The sequence below is a fragment of the Zalophus californianus genome, chromosome 7 (assembly GCF_009762305.2).
Source record: "Zalophus californianus isolate mZalCal1 chromosome 7, mZalCal1.pri.v2, whole genome shotgun sequence".
In the NCBI taxonomy this organism is placed as follows: domain Eukaryota; kingdom Metazoa; phylum Chordata; class Mammalia; order Carnivora; family Otariidae; genus Zalophus; species Zalophus californianus.
In genome coordinates, this window is record NC_045601.1 from 143,677,686 (window position 1) to 143,696,058 (window position 18,373).

Genomic DNA, 18,373 nt, shown 5'->3' on the forward strand with positions numbered 1-18,373 from the left:
ATCCTGGATGGTAGAGATGCAGTCGCCATTCTCATTGTTACAAGTTGCTATGTCAAGAAGAGAATGACCTCCTGCCTCTTAAACTTCTCTTCAGAATTAACACATATAACTTCCTCTCATGTGTCATTGGCCAAAATAACGTGCATGAATACATTTAACTTCTCGCAAGTGGGAAACTGCCAAGAGAAGAACCAGAAAAAAATTATTTTTAATTATGTTTTTAAAAGATTTTATTTATTTATTTGGCAGAGAGAGAGAGAGAGCACACAAGCAGGGTGAGGGGTAGAGGGAGAAGCAGACTCTCCGCTGAGCAGGGAGCCCGATGCGCGGCTCCATCCCAGGACCCTGGGATCGTGACCTGAGCCAAAGGCAGACGCTTCACCGACTGAGCCCCCCAGGTGTCCCCAGAAAAAATTATTGTTGCAATAAGTAGCTGCAATAATTAGCTCCTAGTTCACCATTCTCGTCATGAAATATCTGATTCACTCACCTTACTCCACACAGAGCACACTAATCAAGGCAGACCACTCCAAAAGCCCCCCCGTCCCTACATTGTCACTTCAGGACCTGATCAAAGAACACTCAAGTGCACCCCGAGAGGTAGCTCTCAAAATGTCCCCCGAGCAGGGTGCCGGCATTACTGTAAACCTATAGCTACCGTCTGCACCCTGGTCTTCCTTTTCTGAAAGGAAGTGCTTACGACTAATGGATGGCGGTGCTGCCGCAGTACACAGCCTGATGGAGTACAGTGCCCCTGATGTGGAGGGTCGCTGCGCATGATCGCCCCGATGAAGACAGGACACAGTCTGCACTTTGCACTTGAGGCCCTAACGAGGTGGGAGCCCGGGTCCTGACGGAGAAAGTGAAATCGTTCCACCCGCCCCGGGGAGAGTGAACTGAACGTTTGGTGGCCGGAGGAGTGAACCGATGTGACATTTTTGGTCCTCCTTCGTGGCGCTCCACAGCCCCCCTGAAGTCAAGGTTAGCCGTGATTGCTTTGGACCATGACCCGGAGCAGAAGGGTAAAGAGCCCCTGCCCCTCACTGCACCCTCCGCTCTGCCTCGGTGACTGGGAGGGCTTAGAGGACCGGCTCTCCCCGGTTACCCCATCCGCTGACTCGAGTGGATCTACCAGTTGAGAAAGAAAGACCTCTGTAGTTTTTGCTGCTGGGATTTGGGCTTGTTAGCAGTGCTGCCATGTCTATCAAATTTGTTTTTAAACTTCAGTTTTAGTCCTTTTTTTCTCACATATTCTATGTGACTTCCTATAGTTCAAGCCTCCTACGGAGAATATCAAGCTTCACTTATCCTTCCCCGTGCAGTGTACGTGAGCTGGTGGCACCAGTCTGACTTGTCTTTGGGGTCCCTTTCTCCTGTCACTGTTATTTGCTCTTTGTTCTGCTGGTTTCCCCCCATTTTGCTGTGTCTCCGTCATGTGCCTGGTTATCTTTTGTTGTATGCAGAAGATTGTGCTTAAAAAACGATTTCGGGTGACAGTCGGGTTGGTGATGCCTCTCCCCAAAGCGCTGTTTTTGTTTGCCTCCTGCTGACTCCTCTGGGACACTGTAAGTCCAAGCCCCTTTAAAGTAATATTGGGTATGTTCTGGTCTGCCCAGATGACTCAAGCGGACTGTGTGAGGACTGGTTTATTTCTGTTCACTCTTACTCCTTCCGTGCAACTCTTGGAAGGTCTCAGAGTAAAACAAGAGTTAATTTATTGGGGTCCTCTCCCTTGGCAGACCCTCAAAAGCAGCCAAAAAATCTGCTTTCCTCAGCCCAGTGGAAAATACCCCGTAGTCCTTTGCCTAATTCTTTCACTTCCAGGCTCCTCTCAGATCTTTCCTGTTAAAGTTTTCCATCTCTCTGGTTCTCTGAACCTTCAAAGAAGACTCTTCATATTTTTCCAACCTTTTAAATTGCTTTTACTAAGAGAATTGACCCAAATTATTTACTTTCATTAGTGGAATCAGAAACTTCACTAATTCTCTTCTTAGCTGTATTTCTTCTGAAATTTTTTATTTCAATTTTTCTCTTTTTAATTACCAGAGGTTAGATTTAGTTCTCTGTCAAATCTTATGCTTCTACATATATTTTTGACCCTCTCTTTTGCTCCTTTAAACATATGCATAGATTTCCAATATCTCTGAGGATCTGATTCCAAGGTTTTTTATTCTTCTCTCATGTGACACCTCATTTCTTCACGTGTTTGGTGATTTTTAATTGATTGTAAAATTGTTCTCACTAAACCTTTATGCATGAGAAAATCCTAGAGTATGAATTTAGGGTGAGTTTCTCCAGAAAAACCTTACTTGCTTCTACTAGGCATCTTTGGACTACTCAAAATTCAATACTTGGCTTATGGCATTTAAAACAAATAGAGTTTGTCTCTCATAGTTCACCTCCCCCTCTGATTTACCCCCCTTCATTCTTCCCCTTCTGCTATCTTCTTTTTTTTTCTTAACATATGTTGCAGTATTTGTTTCAGAAGTACAGATCTGTGATTCAACAGTCTTGCACAATTCACAGTGCTCAGCATAACACATACCCTACCCAATGTCTATCACCCAGCCACCCCATCCCTCCCACCCCCCCACCACTCCAGCAACACTCAGTTTGTTTCCTGAGATTAAGAATTCCTCATATCAGTGAGGTCATATGATACATGCCTTTCTCTGATTGACTTATTTCACTCAGCATAACACCCTCCAGTTCCATCCCACATCATTGCAAATGGCAAGCTCTCATTCCTTTTGATGGCTGCATAATATTCCATTGTGTATATACGCACCACATCTTCTTTATCCGTTCATCTGTCAATGGCATCTTGGCTCTTTCCACAGTTTGGCTATTGTGGACATTGCTGCTATAAACATTGGGGTGCACGGACCCTGAAAAACAAACTGAGGGTTCTAGAGGGGAGGGGTGTGAGGGGATGGGTATTAAAGAGGGCACGGTCTGCGTGGAGCACTGGGCGTTATGCACAAACAATGAATCATGGAACACTACATCAAAAACTAATGATGTAATGTATGGTGATTAACATAACAATAAAAAAATTTAAAGACAAAAAATAAAATAAATAGAGTTTGAATTTGGGCCTCAAACTGTTGGGAAAATTGGTTCATTGTTCCAGATGTCCAGAAGAGTCTTTATTCAGTTTTTCTTCTCTCTTTGAAGCTGAGGCGGAGACAGACAAGTGTCCTTACTGGGCAGAGACAACTTTGGACCGTTCTGGAGGCACATTTCCTCCCACCTTGTGAAAGTCCGCAGAGAAGTTAGCTCACCTTAACGCTTGGAAGTCTGCTCGGCATATCCGAGGGAGTTAAGTGGAAGAACAGGCTGAGTGGGCTCTATATGCAGGGAGAGATCAGCCTGGTCTCCTGGAATCCTGCTTTTCTATCCACTTCTCTGTCCAGGGAGATCCCATGGTTCCAGTGATTTTTCCTGCCTTTCTGATACCATAAGTACATAGAACATGATGGTAGTGGGCTCTCTTCTTTGAGAAATTTGGCCGTGGTGAATGCAGACCATCTCTCCTTGGCCCAAGTCATGGGATAAGGAGCACGTGGAGGAATTGCCTGTATACAGCTACTTCTCAGCTCGTAGCTTCTCCTCCAAATAAACCAAGTTTGCGTATAAGCTACATGGTACTACGTGTGAGGGTGTAGTGCTTTGTGATTACAGATTTATGCCAGCGTTTCCAACCTGACTTTTTTTGTTTGTTTGTTTTATGAGTGGTTTGGGGATATTATCTCTTATTCTTGATTTGTTCATCACAGCTGAAGTGACAGATCACCCAGCAAGGGTCATGTACCAAGGCATTCCAGGGCTTCAGCAGGCATTGACCTCTCTGGGATCAAGCTCTCCCTTTGTTTTTCATCTCTGAAATTTTCTCTTACATCTTTTTCAAGATCAGGTATGCATTGAAAATGATTGTTTAAATTTGATAGGGCATTTTAGTGTTCTTAAGAGAAGGATTTCAGATAACCTTGTCCACAGCACTTGTCAAAACACAAGCTGACCTTTAGAGAGGGGTTTCTTTTGATCGCTAATTCTGTTTGCTCCCGATTTTTCATTCCTTTTCTAACAAAACTGTATCTTGTTACTTATATTACCATTCACCAGCCAAAATTCCTGTTTGGATCAAGCCACACATTCATTGTTAAAAATCACAGAGGTCTATTTCTGTTCCCAAGACCAATGACTGAACTGTTCCCGGCTTGACAACTACTTGACATCCAATTAGAAAGAAATTACATTATCTGTAGATTTGGAGGGATGCCTGATCTGACCAAGTTTAATGTGAGCAAATATCTCATTACTCACGTCCTGCTGATGTCGTGTCTACAATTGTTTGTATATATATTGCCGCCTCTCTCTGTATAAGTAATATTAGAAAAGTAACCACCCGTGTCTGAAGGCTTCTTACCTGATTAAGGATTACTCCACACAGAGTAGAAGAAATGAGTCCTCCTATCATCCCAATTACAGCTGTAACTCCTTTAAGAAATCCGTAATAACTATGCGAAAAAGAACGGCAGGACACAGATGTAAAGTCAGACAAATGCTGCAGGAAAAGACAACCTAACGAAGTGAAGCTTAAGAGTGATAACTGTTGATTTCCTAAATTTTTCATTCCTCCTCAAATTCCATTAAAAGTTGAAAAACTATGTGGGTATAAGTAACTTTCCAGTGGCAGTACAAAATCAGAAAAGTTGGCTTTAACAGTAAAAACGATTCTGAGATTGAGAGAGAGCCTAGTGGAATGAAAGCCAGCAGGATTAGGAAATCTGTGAATCCAGTTGAGAAATTCAGAAGGTGATGTTTATTGGTGATAGGAACTGGTTTGGGGATAATACAAAAGTGAAGGACTCCATCCACCTGGTCTCTTCCCACGGCCCAAGAGCTACGGGCCCAGTGATTGTTCCCAGTACTTGGATGAGGAAGCCGGAAGCTTAGCTGCCAGGCAGCTGTGCTCGGCCAGTCCTGGGTACCCAAGCCCAGCTCAGCAGAAGGCAGGGAAGCCACGGAGAATGATCAACAGAGGAAGGGTCAGACCCAGCAGCCAAAGAGAACAAGGAAGTGCCTTCTGGAGAGCAGAACCAGTGTCTTTACCAAGAAATTAGTTCTCTCCAGGGCGGGGAGTCTTGCCTTTCCTTTTCAAAAGATTTCACCATTAAAGGTTCTGTGTTTCCTTTTCTTCCCTTTTACGACAGTGAGGGTTTTCTGTTTGTTTTGTTCTGTTCGTTTTATTTCCCTAGGTCTATTTTATTCCTATTCTGCCTTCACCTGTTGAATATGGGAGGGAGTATATAGTTTGTCTATTAGTTTCTCTGTCCCTTAATCAGAGAGGCATCACATACAGACCGAAAGTCCCTGCATGTTGAACCGTATGCAGTCACTGGGTGGAAATTTGATTTGATTTTTAGGGGGAGCTGGAGAGTGTGTTCTAATATATAAATAAGAACATTTATGGGTATTAGCAATGATAGGTGCAGATCGGGGCAGAAATCACCAGTTGTCACCAGAATTGATAGTTGCCCTTTTCATTTTAGCAATAGGACCCCTAGGGTTTTTGTGGGGATAGAGCTACATATGCCATTTGTGAGCCTTTGTCACATGTGCCTTCATGAGCACCTCTCCCCCATAAAAATATTAAAAATTATATTTTATGACTCTGTGTGTGTGTGTGTGTGTGTGTGTGTGTGTGTGTGTGTTGAGGGACTTTTCAGTTTCATCTAAATTGTCAGATTTACAGGCACGAAGTTGTTCATAATATTCTGTTATTTCCTTTTTGTATTCTAAACTTACCATAATGCATGCTTTTGCATTACTGACATTGATAATTTTTCTCTTTTTCTTAATCACCCTTCATTTTTCCATTACTTTCATTAATTTCCAGAGAACCAACTTTTGACATTGTTGATTTTATGTATAACGTTTTTGTCCTAATCTTCATAATTTTTTGGGGGGGTTAATTTGCTGCTTTTCTAGCTACTTGAGATAAGAAACATGATTATTGATTTTAAGACTTACCTGTTTTTCAATATATGTGTTTAAAGCTATACATTTCTCTCTGGGCATGATTTTTTAAAAATATTTTTATTTATTTGTCAGAGAGAGAGAGCACAAGCAGAGGGAGCAGGAGAGGGAGGAGCAGGCTTCCTGCTCAGCAGGGAGCCTGATGGGGCCTCGATCCCAGGACTCTGGGATCATGACCTGAGCCGAAGGCAGACGTTTAACCGACAGAGCCACCCAGGTATCCCTCTCTGGGCATGATTTTAAAAGCATCCCACATGCTTTGAAATGTCCTACTTCATTATGATTTAAAGTATTTTCTAATTCCAGTTGTGATTTCTTCGACTTAAACATTACTCTCAAAGCAATGGGGGTTATGTATCTTTTGCTTTAGATGGCAACCTTAATTCACTGTGATCAAAGAATATATTCTGAATGATTTCAAGCATTTCAAATCAATTGCAGCTTGCTTTATGACCCAGAACATCACCAATTTCAATAACTGTCCCATAGGCAACTGCAAATAACTTGAATCCTCTCCTTATTGTGTGCAGTGTGATTTTCCACATATGTCAATCCGGTCAACTCTGTTAATTTTTGTTGTTGTTCTAGTCATCCATATCCTTACTGATTTTTTTTGTCTACCTCTGTTTTAGTCCAAGCTATTGAAAGAGGCTATGAAAATTTCTTCCTTCATTGTAAATTTGTCTAGTTCTTTGAGTTCTCTCAATTCATAATGATTATTAATTAAAGCTGTATTATTGGATTCAAACAGAGATATAATTCTGATAATTTTCTCTTCACCATTATGAACTAACACCCTCTATTTCTAGTAGTCTTCCATTTTTTTCTGATACTAACATAGGTATTTCAGGTTTCTCTTGGTTAATATTTGCTTGGACTACTTCTTTGTATTCTTTAATTGCATCCTTGCTATACCCTCATGTTTAATGTGTGTCTTTTATTTGCAGGATAGAGCTGCATTTCCTTTATTTTTGACTTTGACAATCTTGATAGTTACTTGGAGTATTTCTTCTATGTTAAGCTAATATAATTACTGATATACTTCTGATTATCTGTATCTGTTCACTATTTTGTTTTTGACTTCCTCTCTTATATTCCACTTTTTCTTCTAGATTCATCCGTTTTATTTTATTTTTCCTTCTGTGACTTTATTTCAACTGTTCTTTTCAAGCATTGAAGGTATTATAACATGTACTTTTTGCTTAAGTTTATTATGAATTATACTTTTACTATTTTCTCTATGCCAGAGCTTAGAGCATTTTTAAGATTTTAATATTTTGACATTCTGTTTATTTCCCTCCTGCTCTTTGCATTATTTCATCCTGTGTTTTAACTTCTTAATGCAATTTGTTTCAATATGCATTTCAACTCATGTCACTTTCTGTTGTTTTTACAGATCAATAGTCTCTGTAATTACACACATACTTACCGTCCCTAATTGCTCCTCAGTCTTTCTAACATATTCAGATTTCAATAGGTATTTCTTTTTACCTGAACGTTTTCTTTTAGTATTTCCTTTAGTGAAGATCTAAGTGACAGAAGATCTAAGATCTAGGTGACAGTTTCTCTGTTTGTCTGAAAACATTATTTTGCTTTGATTTTCTAAGAATATTTTCATTAGGCATAAAATTCTAGGTTGACATTTATTTATTTTTTAGCATGTTATAGAGATCGTATCATTATCTTCTGGTTTTCATGGTTCCTGTTGGAAAGTCAGATGTCAGGCTTATTATTGCCACTTGAAAGTGACATGCCTTTTTGCTCTAGTTCCTTTTAAGATTTTTTTCTTTGTCTTTGGCTTTTGGCATTCTTACCATATATATAATTTACATTTCATCATGTTTGAAATTCACAGAGCTTTGTGCACGTGTGGTTTACTGTCTTTCGCGACTTTTGAATTATTTGGGCCTGTTTTCTCTTAAAATATTGCTTATGTCACGTTTTAGCTCTCTTTTCCTTCTGAGATTCAAATACAAATTTGTTAGCCTTTTTACTTCATTCCACATTTCTGTTATGCTCTTTTATTTTTTTTTCCTGTATATTTCAATTTAGATGTTTCTTGTGATATGTCTCCCTATTTACCAATCTTATTTTCTCATGTGGCTAATTTGTCATTAAACCTATCTATTAAGATCTCGATTTCAGGCATTTTATTTTTTTGGTTCTAAAATTTTCATTTGATTGTTTTTATAGATTCCAATACTGGTCAAATTCTTTATCTTTTCTTCTTGTTTCTTCAGTTTTTCCTGGTTTCTTGGGTATATTAATCATAGATATTTCAAAGTTCTTCTTGCCTGATAATTTTAATATCTGTATCAGTTGTAGGACTATTTCTAATGCATTTTGTGGTTATTGATCCCATGGCCCTATCCCTTGTCATGCCTACTAATTTTTATTAAATGCTGGACATTTTTAATAAGAGCTCTAGGGACTCCAAGAGTATGTTATGCTTTGTAAGAGAAAATTCACCCTTTTCTCTAATAGATAGACTTGGAGGGGAGGGAGTGGATCACTTTAATCTAATTAGCAAATGCACTGAGATGAGGCTAGTTTTCAATTTTGATAAGACCCAAACCTGTAGTACCTACCCCCCTCACTCCCCCCAGTTCCTTAGGTGTTGCCCTCCATGTTGTTAAATGGAGAGCTTAGTATATCCAGCCAGGTCCCGCCAGGCCTTGGCAGATCTTGTCTCCTTAGTATAGATAGTATGGCAAATTCTGCCATGCTAGATTTGGCTTAGATTTTTTTTTGCCACTTGCCCCATTGAACTTCAGAACTCAACAAATATCTCAAAGAAAGAAACTGACTTTATGTTTAAGTTCCCTTAATTTTCAATGTTGTCACTCCAGCCCTGTGCAACCCAAACGCTTGACTAATTTCTCTATACATAGCAGCAGACTTGTCCCAGGGCCAAACCTGGATTAGCAGCCTTTTGCCAAATGACCCCAATGAAAAAGTGGCGGGAACTGTCAGCTCACCTCAGAGGGTCTATCCTCTTGTATCTTCGGTCTTATAGGGCCTCGGCTGCTGTCTCATGCCTTTGAGTGAACACTTTAGGTATTTTATTTTATTTTATTTTTTAAATTTTTAAAGTAATCTCTATATCCAACATGGGACTCAAAACTTGATCTTGAACAATCCTAAGATCAAGAGTCACATGCTCCACTGACTGAGACAGCCAGGCACCCCTACTTTTGGCATTTTATTTGGTCTTTTCAGATGTTCCCCAGCTGGACTGTCAGTCATCCACAGCTGCCCAATCCTATGCTGAAATTGAACAGTTTTCTCAAATTTTGCTTTACAGTTGTAAAATGTTAGGTACAGAGAAATTTAGAAAATTATATGTTCTAGTGAATTAAAGTAATTCTTAAAAAATTCTTTATCTCTAGTAATGCATCTGCCTTAAAGTCTACATTGGCTGATGTGGTTTCCTTTATTTTGCTTATAATCAGGTACATTTTGTTATTGCTTTTATTTCCATCCAGATTAACTCAAAATTTGGAAGATATAGTCCTTTTATATTTTGTGTTTTTCTGATACATTTGACTTAAATAGATCCTCATTCTGTTTTTTCCACCTCTTTTATGCTCCTTTTTAAACTTCACTCTTGATTTCTTTTTCATTGGTGTTTTGCAGTATCATCTCCTTTACACTTTTACTATCATTCAATAGTTACCCTAGAGATTAAAACATATATTCTTGACTTATTTTAGTCTAACATAAATTAATATTTTTATAAATTCCCATTTATGAAAGCACCTGAGAACACATTTTCATTTATATCCTCTCATCTTTTGTGCTTTTTATTGTCAGACATTTTAATTTACATATATTTTGTACCCTGCAAGGTATTGCTTTCCTTTTGTGAATTCAGTAATTATTAGATTTACTCTACTTTTTTTCCTCTCCATCTCTCTTTATTGTTCCTATATTTCTATGCTTCATCTGTGATTATTTTGCCTCTGTCCAAAGAATTCCCACTTAAGAAGCTTTCATTGGAGGCCTTTGTTGATGAATTTTCACAATTTGCCTGAAAATATTTTTATATTACCTTAATTCTTGAAGGAATTTTTGCTCGATATAAACCTCTAATTCACGGTGATTTTACTTTTTTCATATTAGAGATTGGCTCTAGCTTTCATTTTTTTTCTCTTGAGAAAGCAGCTCCCAGTCTTATTATTTCTTCTTTGAAAGCAATGTGCTTTTGCATGTGGCTGTGTTTAAGAGATCTCTCTTTCTCCCTCCCTGACTTTCTAGTTTTAGCAATTTTACTGCAACAATTCTAGGAGTGGTTTTCTTTATATTTATCCTAGTATATATTCAGTAACTATGACATCTTTAATGACTATGTTCTCCTCCCAGATTCAGACGTCTTCAGCATGCTGTGGCTGTGAGAAAGGATTTGATCTATTTTTACCAAAAGAGGTGTTTCATTCTGTAGTCAGAGAAATAAACAGAATCCTCAGGGTCAAGAATCCTGAGTGCCTTGACAATTCCTCTAAAAAACCGCTACACATCGATAGGATGGAGCAGTTCTTCTGATCTGAGAGTAGGTGACGTTTTATCGTCTAATTCTCATGCCGTTCGGTCTTCAAATGATAGGTACATGACATAGGGAGTGAAAATAAGGTTGTTCTAATGCAGGATAATTTTCTGGACCACAGTGATCTCTAAATTGGCTTATCCTTCAGCAGCAATAGCTCATACTAAAAGGCATTTTGGAAATTTAAATAGCCATTAAAGTAGACTTTCAAATTTATTGATTTCATATTTTGGCATACTATGATTTAGTAGAGCCCAAATAAGATTCTGATGTCTGAACTCTACTTCAGGCTCACATGGAGGGGGAAATTCAAGGGTGTACAATCCATGCAATCAGTCAAAAGTAATGAAAAGCAATTAAAGTCTTTTTTGGGGCCTCCATTTGAGAATGTCAAGGCAATGACAGGTTCTTGTTAATGCATTACAGAACATCTGTAGAGTTCTCTGCGCTTTTCTACTCTTGCTGCCCACCAAAGTGATGGCAGCCACTCCATTCTTAGGTCTCTGTCTCGCTCAGTCTTATTTCCCAGACAATATTGTCACAAAATCACATGTGTGTTTCTTTTTCCTTCCAGACCTTTGTTCCTGCCACCTTTGTTCTGCTCCAACCTATGTAACCCCTGACCGACTCTTTAGTTCTAACAAAGACCAAATTTCCCTAAGAGGACAAATTAGAAATTTATTCTCTAAGGGAACTCTCTATAATAACAAGGGAGGTATATGATTAGGAACATTCTTGCTTAAGTAAGTTTGGTCTCCATCCCATTAATAAACAATAGTTGAAGCAATAGAAATTGATATGGTTGAGCTATAACACACATATGCCCTAAAGATTGAGGATGAACTACCTTAAGGGATAAGAATTTTTTCCAGTTTGTGTATTAGCATATTTATTCTCTCTGATTCTACAAAATTACCTGGCTGACATGGAATTTGGGTTCATTGGAATGATGCAACTCAGACAAGTCCTATAAACTCAAGCCATTGCTGGCTGAGATTATTTCATAGCCTACTGACAAGATGCTAGCAAATAGCCCTACTGAGGGAGTGACTACAGCTAGTCAGCTGTGGAAGCAGACATACGTAGGTGTGAGCCCTCAGTGCTTATTACTGTGTGATTTACATGAATTCTTTTCCCTGGTCTTTTGCTTCCTCACCCATACTATGTGGGTAATATCTCATTCACATGGGGCATGCCAGGCACATAAAAATACTCAATAAATCCTAGCTATTTATAATTTCCTTTCTCTATTTCTGTATACATTATTTTCTTTAAAGATTGATTGATTGATTTTAGAGAGAGAGAGAGAGAGAGCATGAGCAGGCAGGGCAGACAGAGTGGAAGAGAGAATCTCAAGCAGACTCTGCACTGATCACGGAGCCCCACACAGGGCTCCATCCCAGGACCCTGAGATCATGACCTGAGCCAAAACCAAGAGTCAGATGCTTAACCAACTGCGCCACCCAGGCATCCCTATTTCTGTATACATTCTTGATTTCAAAGTGCATATGACTCAGTTGACATTGTGCTTTCTGTATCAAATAATCCTTACACGTTTTGTATATAATTCACCTGTGGGCATTTTTAAGGAGGGTCTTGGAACTGAATAAAACAAGTGGATACATGTCCTCACTACTCTGGCACTCACCTTGTGTAGATATAATGGACAAGATTCTTTATAAGAATCAAGACAAGTGGATTATTCTTTGCTGATTTCGCCTCTCTACCCCACAGCCACTGCTTTGCTAAACTTCAGAGAATTCTGTTCCTACTGGATCCACGTTCTCCAGGGACTGCTAGCCCTATAGAGCACAATGTAAACAGTGCCCCCTGGAGTTGTGCAAATGGCTGGGCTGCTTCCATCAGTCACACTTAGAGTATCTTTAAAAAAGGCATCATAGTAAAAGCAAAAGATTTTGCCAGACAGATCTGGATTAAAATCCTAGGTAAGATTCCAAACCAGTGGTGAGATCTTGGCTGACAAGTATCTGACCCTCGGTTTTCTTAGTTATAAAATAAGTACTACTGACTGGTGGATTTTCATAAGGATTCATAATATATAAACATGTATTCAATAACAATAACCAGGGGGAGCAGGTAACCTGTATACAGTGTTTGCTATGGGCCAGGCACTATTCTGTGTACTTGACCTAAATTAACTTATTTCATCCTCTAATAATCCTATGAGGTAAGCATTGTCTTATCACTCCCATTTTATAGGTGTGCAACAGGCCCAGAGAAGGTAAGTAATTTGTTTGAAGAGAGTGGTCATGCTGTTATTAAAACCGAGCCTTCTGACTTTAGAATCTGTGCCCTGAATCATTGGGCTGTACTTCATAAATATAGGGGTTGCAAACATTAATATATCATTAGGTACATAATGATTACTTACATTATATGAATGAACTATATTGATGCTGCTTCTGGGAGAGTTTTGGCCTGGTGGCCACGAACTCCAAAATGGTTGGAATCTTAAAAAACCCTGGAGAGCTTGGATACAGGAAAGAGATTTTTAAAATCCTACCTGGGAGCAATATCCAAGCCATTTATGAGTACTCCAGCCATACAAAAGGTTCCTGTTGAACTGGCAAGTATCAGGAAGATGGTAGTGCTAGAGAAGCTGAAACTCAGGTAGAGCAGGCACACGCTAAAGAAGGCAGGCAGGAGAAGTCCTGGGGAGTGATTCAGACAACACAGTTAGGGGCATCCCAAAGACGGGGCAAAGGGCCTCAAGGAGCTTGAACATCCGGCTGTTCCTTACCCAGTGTGTTGAAGAGGTTCCGGATGGTAACTAAGCGGAGAATATTCCTGGACAGGAAGAAGTCTGACAGGTGACCGGCTAGGATACCAAAGCTCCAGGCAAACAAATAGGGGAGGGCTGACAGCAGCCCATTCTGGGAAGTAAATGTTAGTGTAAGGGTGAGTATGATAGGTAGAGTCATCCCGACGCTAAAATTCAGTATCTAAAATTTGTATTGCCATACAAGCTACCATCAACGTGCAAACTCAGAATTCCCACTTGGGGCCACACCACCCAAAAGAAAGAGGAAAATAGTTTTGGGGTCAGGAAGAGTTGTCAGAGTCCATCTAGTTTTCTCTTCTTAGTGTCACGGGACCTGAAAGTACTGGAGAATCGAGATCCGAAGACTATAGTCGGGAATGGGGAATGCCGGCCTTGGGCAAGATGGTAGAGCTAGTAATGACAGCAACTACAGACATACATATGGTGCTGATTCTGAACCACTGCCCTTAATCCTTTCAATACATCCAGGGTCTCACAGAGGATAACACTGAATCAGAGAGCACTTGGCCCCAAGGCTGGGTTATTGGAGGTTGATTGATGAATGGCACTTTGGGCATTCCATTTCTATAGGAGTCTTTTCTGGTTAGTGTGGCTTTGAACATAGGTTCAGGGAACAGTCATTCTCCAAGTCAGATAAGAAATGAGAGTGCCCATCCTTTCAAAGCAAGACCCAGGACTCATTGCCTTATCCCAAGAGATAGGTTGGGTGTGAGCTGGGCAGGGTGGCAGGGAAGGATCCCAGTCTCTGTAGGCAATGACGGTGTTGAGCCTTAAATAATACTAATTGGGGTGATCATGCAGTGAATGGGAGGTAGGGAACCTCTGGGAACATGAGTGTATTCTATTGTGGGAGTGCCAGATATGTGCCTACACCCTTTGATCTGGGGAACGTTAACATAAGAATTGGAAACAGTCCCCAGGTACAGCTAAATGGTGTAGGGGTGAGCAAGAGCTAGGGTTAGAGTCATAAGAAACAAAGAAATGAGCAGAGTCCTTCATAAAGCTAAAAGGAGAACACAAGTCAACTTACCTCTTTTATGTTCACATGAAGCTTGGAGCTGATAAATGTTGGAGTGTACAAAACCATGATATTATTTGTCCAGTGAAAAGCAAAAGAACCGAAAGCAATGGCCCAGACGGGAAGAGACTTAATCATAGCTTTGATTGGCAGAGACTGTGTCCTTGAGCTGACCTGGGGAAAAAACCCATTAACTGTTAGCACATTAGGACAAGCAGGAACATGGTTCCATTTGGCACAGAATCTGGAAGATACCACAGTGGAGCATCTGTGTTCTACCTGCTGGTTGAGGGAGGACAAGATGTATTCCTTCTCACTGATGCTTATACATGGGTGGTCCTTTGGGTCGTCATAGAACAGAACAAACCAGAGAAGACTTAGGGCACAGCCACAAGCACCTATCAAAGCAGGATAGGTTAGAATTGAAATTGCTTCTGTCGGTAGTAAGTCTCTTTCCCAAATTGGCATTTGTCATTATCGGTCAGAGAACCTGGACCTACTCTTCCTTCTTTAAAACTTGGCAACAAGGCTTACAGTTTTGATAGTCCTCTCTGTATCCACGGCTGTGCCTACAGAATGAATTTTGCAGAGAGGGCGGTAAGCCTCTGGCCTCTCCTGATCTAGGCTCTGTATCCCTCCACTCATCATAGTGGGACTCCCTGCTCTTAGGCCCTCATCTCTACAGTTTCCCAACGTGTTCCACCATGAGAATATGGTACAGCTGAACCCTCACAGGGCTTGACTGTCACCTAGCTTTAAGAGCTAGGTCTTGGCCATGCTCCCGAGATTCAGCCCAGGCCTGAGGTATTACACAAGTCCTCTGTGAGGAATCATCTGTTAGGACAGGGAGTATGTAGTACTCATCAGTCAGTCTTCCAGAAAGGCATTCATTCATTTGACAAATATTGATTAAATGCACATTATGTACCATTCACTATTCTATGCACTGGGGATGCAGCAATGAATAGACCACAAAAATTTCTGTCTTCAGAGAGTTTACTTTCTAGTGGATGAGAAAAAGAGGATGAAAAGTAAATAAGTAAAGGGTATTAAATATCCGTGACAAGAGCTCTGGATAGAAGTTACGGGGGTGGGGGGAGTATCATGTTCAGTGAAGGCTGTGACATGGATATGGGGCAAGGACTCTCCAGGCAGAGGGAGCAGAGAGTGCTGAAGGCCTAGGTCCTGAGGCCAGTGTGACTGGAGAGGAAGCAAGGGGAGGGTGGGGAAGGTTGAGGACGAGAGCTGATGGGATCAGACCATGTGGAAACCTGGAGCCACTGGGAGATCTTAGGCTTGCACAACATTCTTTAAGCAACATTAAAAGGATATTTCAACTGTATACTATTTCCATGTCATTCTATGACCTGAGAACCCAATCCCAAGGTGAAACATAAGTGGACAGAAGTAAGTATCTAATAAATACATGTGCAATATGTACATTTCAATATATTATTTTAGTCAACTCAGAAACTCATATGGGCCTATTAGCTCTTTTTCAAAATGAGAATACTGATGTTCAGAAAGGTCCACATCCTTGCCCGGGGACACACAGTTAGTAAGTGGTAATTGACACTTAGCATGAATTATATTTTTAGGGCGGGAGTACAGTCCTCAAGGAGCAGCCTGGAGCAGAGCTTTGAAGAGACAAGAGTTAATGGCAAGAGAAGTGGATGAGTCTGCAAAAGACTGAGACAGAATGGCCAGGAGAACAAAGGCCAATGCAGAGAGTTAGGCAAGGGCACCATTGGTGATGGATGTGATTGAGAGCTCAGGTCAAACGTGGACTGGAGAACTTCCACTTGATTTTTGGGCATGGAGGTTTGGCCATCTCTAACATCTGTGAGGCCTGGGGCAAGACTATACATGGAAATTCACATGAATGTTTAAGTTCTGGATTTATTAAGAAACTCAAATAAGGTATGTCTTCTCATCCAAAGTTGACAAAAATGTAACTTCAAAATGATCTGGAGAGAGACTTCTGGTTTCTGATCCAGCATGTAAGGAACTTGGTAGTCATCCCTCCCATCCTCATTACAAGAAAAATGTTGAACAAAATAAAAATCAACTCTTCTTTGATCCATCAGAATATTGAGGTCATAGGGCAAATTACTGTACCCCAAATTGGAGAGACAGATAAGGGATACAGAGAATTACAACTTCCTGGAACAGAAGCCCAGAAGCAGAAAACTACATGGGAACCAGTATCAGGGTAAGAAAACCTGGCAATTGATTAATCGCAGTAGGCCGTGTGGACAAGTTTGAGAGGTAAAAAAATCTGGGGTGGGGGTAATCCTGGAGGGACCCTCATACTTTTGTGAGTTTTACCTTCAGGAGACCTAACCAGGTTCTCACAGTGAAGATGAGACAAAAATTCCTACATCCTTTCAGCAGGGGAAAGGAAAAGTAGCAGTTTTGAATTATGTCTAGAGCATCCTGTTCTTAACAAAGCCTGCTGTCAAGGGAAACTTCTACCAGAGTCTAACCTGCTTAAGTAAAAGGAAATACCCAACTGCAACCCCCTACGGCCTTCCTGTCTTACATAATGGGGGGAACACTGGGAAGGACTTCTGAAGGTGAAGCCCAGAGGCACAGACTCACTGAAAGACTGAGACTAATCATATGACTATAGATTACTCTATAGTAATAGATAGAACACTATCTTCCCCACCCCCCACACCTTACCACCGCATCAGTAGTTTCCCTGTATATAAATGGGAATACAAATGGAAAAACTGCATGTGTCAAACTTTATTTAAGAAGACTATAAAAACACAAAAACAGGGGAAATTGTAGCCTCTGAAACTTAGAGCTGTAGCAAACAGTAAGCAATGTCTAACCCCTAGCCAAGCCAGATAAATATAAAACCTCACATTGAAAGACTATTTCCATTCCTCTTATCTAGTACATCTTGTTGAGCTTGCAACAACAACAAAAAATCACACGGCATACTAAAAGACAAAAAATATAGTTTGAAGACAGCAAGCATTGGAACCGATTCAGAAATGGCAGAGATGCTGGAATGATCAAATCAAGAATTTAAAACTGTGATTATATTGCTAAGGGCTCTTATGGAAAAAATGGACAACATACAAGAATATATGATTCATGTAAGTAGGCAGAAACTCTAATAAGAAAATCAACAGGAAATGCTAGATCAAAAACACTAACCTAGGAATGAAGAATGCCTTTAATGGGCTCATCAATAGACTAGGCATGGCCAAGGAAGGAATCATCGAGCTTGAAGAAATGTCTGTAGAAATTTCCAAAACTGAATTGCAAAGAAAAAATAAAAATGACAGGTATCCAAGAATTGTGGGACAATTACAAAAGGTGTAATATATACATATGGCACTATCAGAAGGAGAAGAACGAGAATGGGACAGGAGAAATATTTGAAGGAATAATTAGTGTTCCAAAATTAATGATAGACGCCAAACCGCAGAGACAGGAAGCTCAAGAGAACATACAAAAAAATACATACCGAGGCATATTATACTCAAACTAGAGAAAATCTAAGACAAAGAAAGTTTTTTAAAGAAACCCAAGGAAGAATGAGGTTTAAACTTAGAATTCTTTGATTCCACTGGTCACAAATCCCTGGTCACTGTGGTCTGAGGCTTGACCTCCTGTTCCTACTCAGATCCGTTTCCATGCTAACAGAAGTTTTAATTGACTATGTGTAGAAATTCTTGCCTTCCCCATCATACTCCATTTACATCTCCTGCAAGCAGTTTTGCCTGCCCCTCGTTGGCCAAGTCTAAATTCAGTGCATGTGCAGAAGAGTCCTTCCGTGTCTGAAAAGCCCTGGTGGTTTTTAAGCAAACAGTTCTGGGAGTGATGACTAGGAGTGATGGCCGTGGGCTCTGGAGAGGATATAATCTTGACCCCACAGACTCTACGAAGAGGGCCTAGTTGGCGGAGGGCCAAGAACGGGCTCAGTGCGGAATCAGGGCGGCTCTGATGG

General features: G+C 40.4%; 1 protein-coding gene across 7 annotated transcripts in view; it reads right to left on the reverse strand.

Moving 5' to 3' along the window:
- Positions 1-18,373, reverse strand: part of SLC17A1 (solute carrier family 17 member 1) — a 46,124-nt gene that overhangs the window by 15,004 nt on the left and 12,747 nt on the right. For 4 of the 7 annotated variants that reach the window (XR_003521422.1, XM_027602191.1, XM_027602192.1 and 1 more), the window contains exons 7-11: positions 14,686-14,804; positions 14,419-14,580; positions 13,347-13,479; positions 13,110-13,257; positions 4,430-4,520 (exon numbers count right to left, since the gene is read on the reverse strand). Coding sequence is in view for 3 of the 7 variants with exons in the window: in XM_027602191.1 (XP_027457992.1) it covers positions 4,430-4,520; positions 13,110-13,257; positions 13,347-13,479; positions 14,419-14,580; positions 14,686-14,804 (653 nt within the window). In the remaining 4 variants the exon portion in view is untranslated. The remainder of the gene's footprint in view (positions 1-4,429; positions 4,521-13,109; positions 13,258-13,346; positions 13,480-14,418; positions 14,581-14,685; positions 14,805-18,373) is intronic. The other 3 variants (XR_003521424.1, XR_003521425.1, XR_003521423.1) reach the window with 1 other exon arrangement.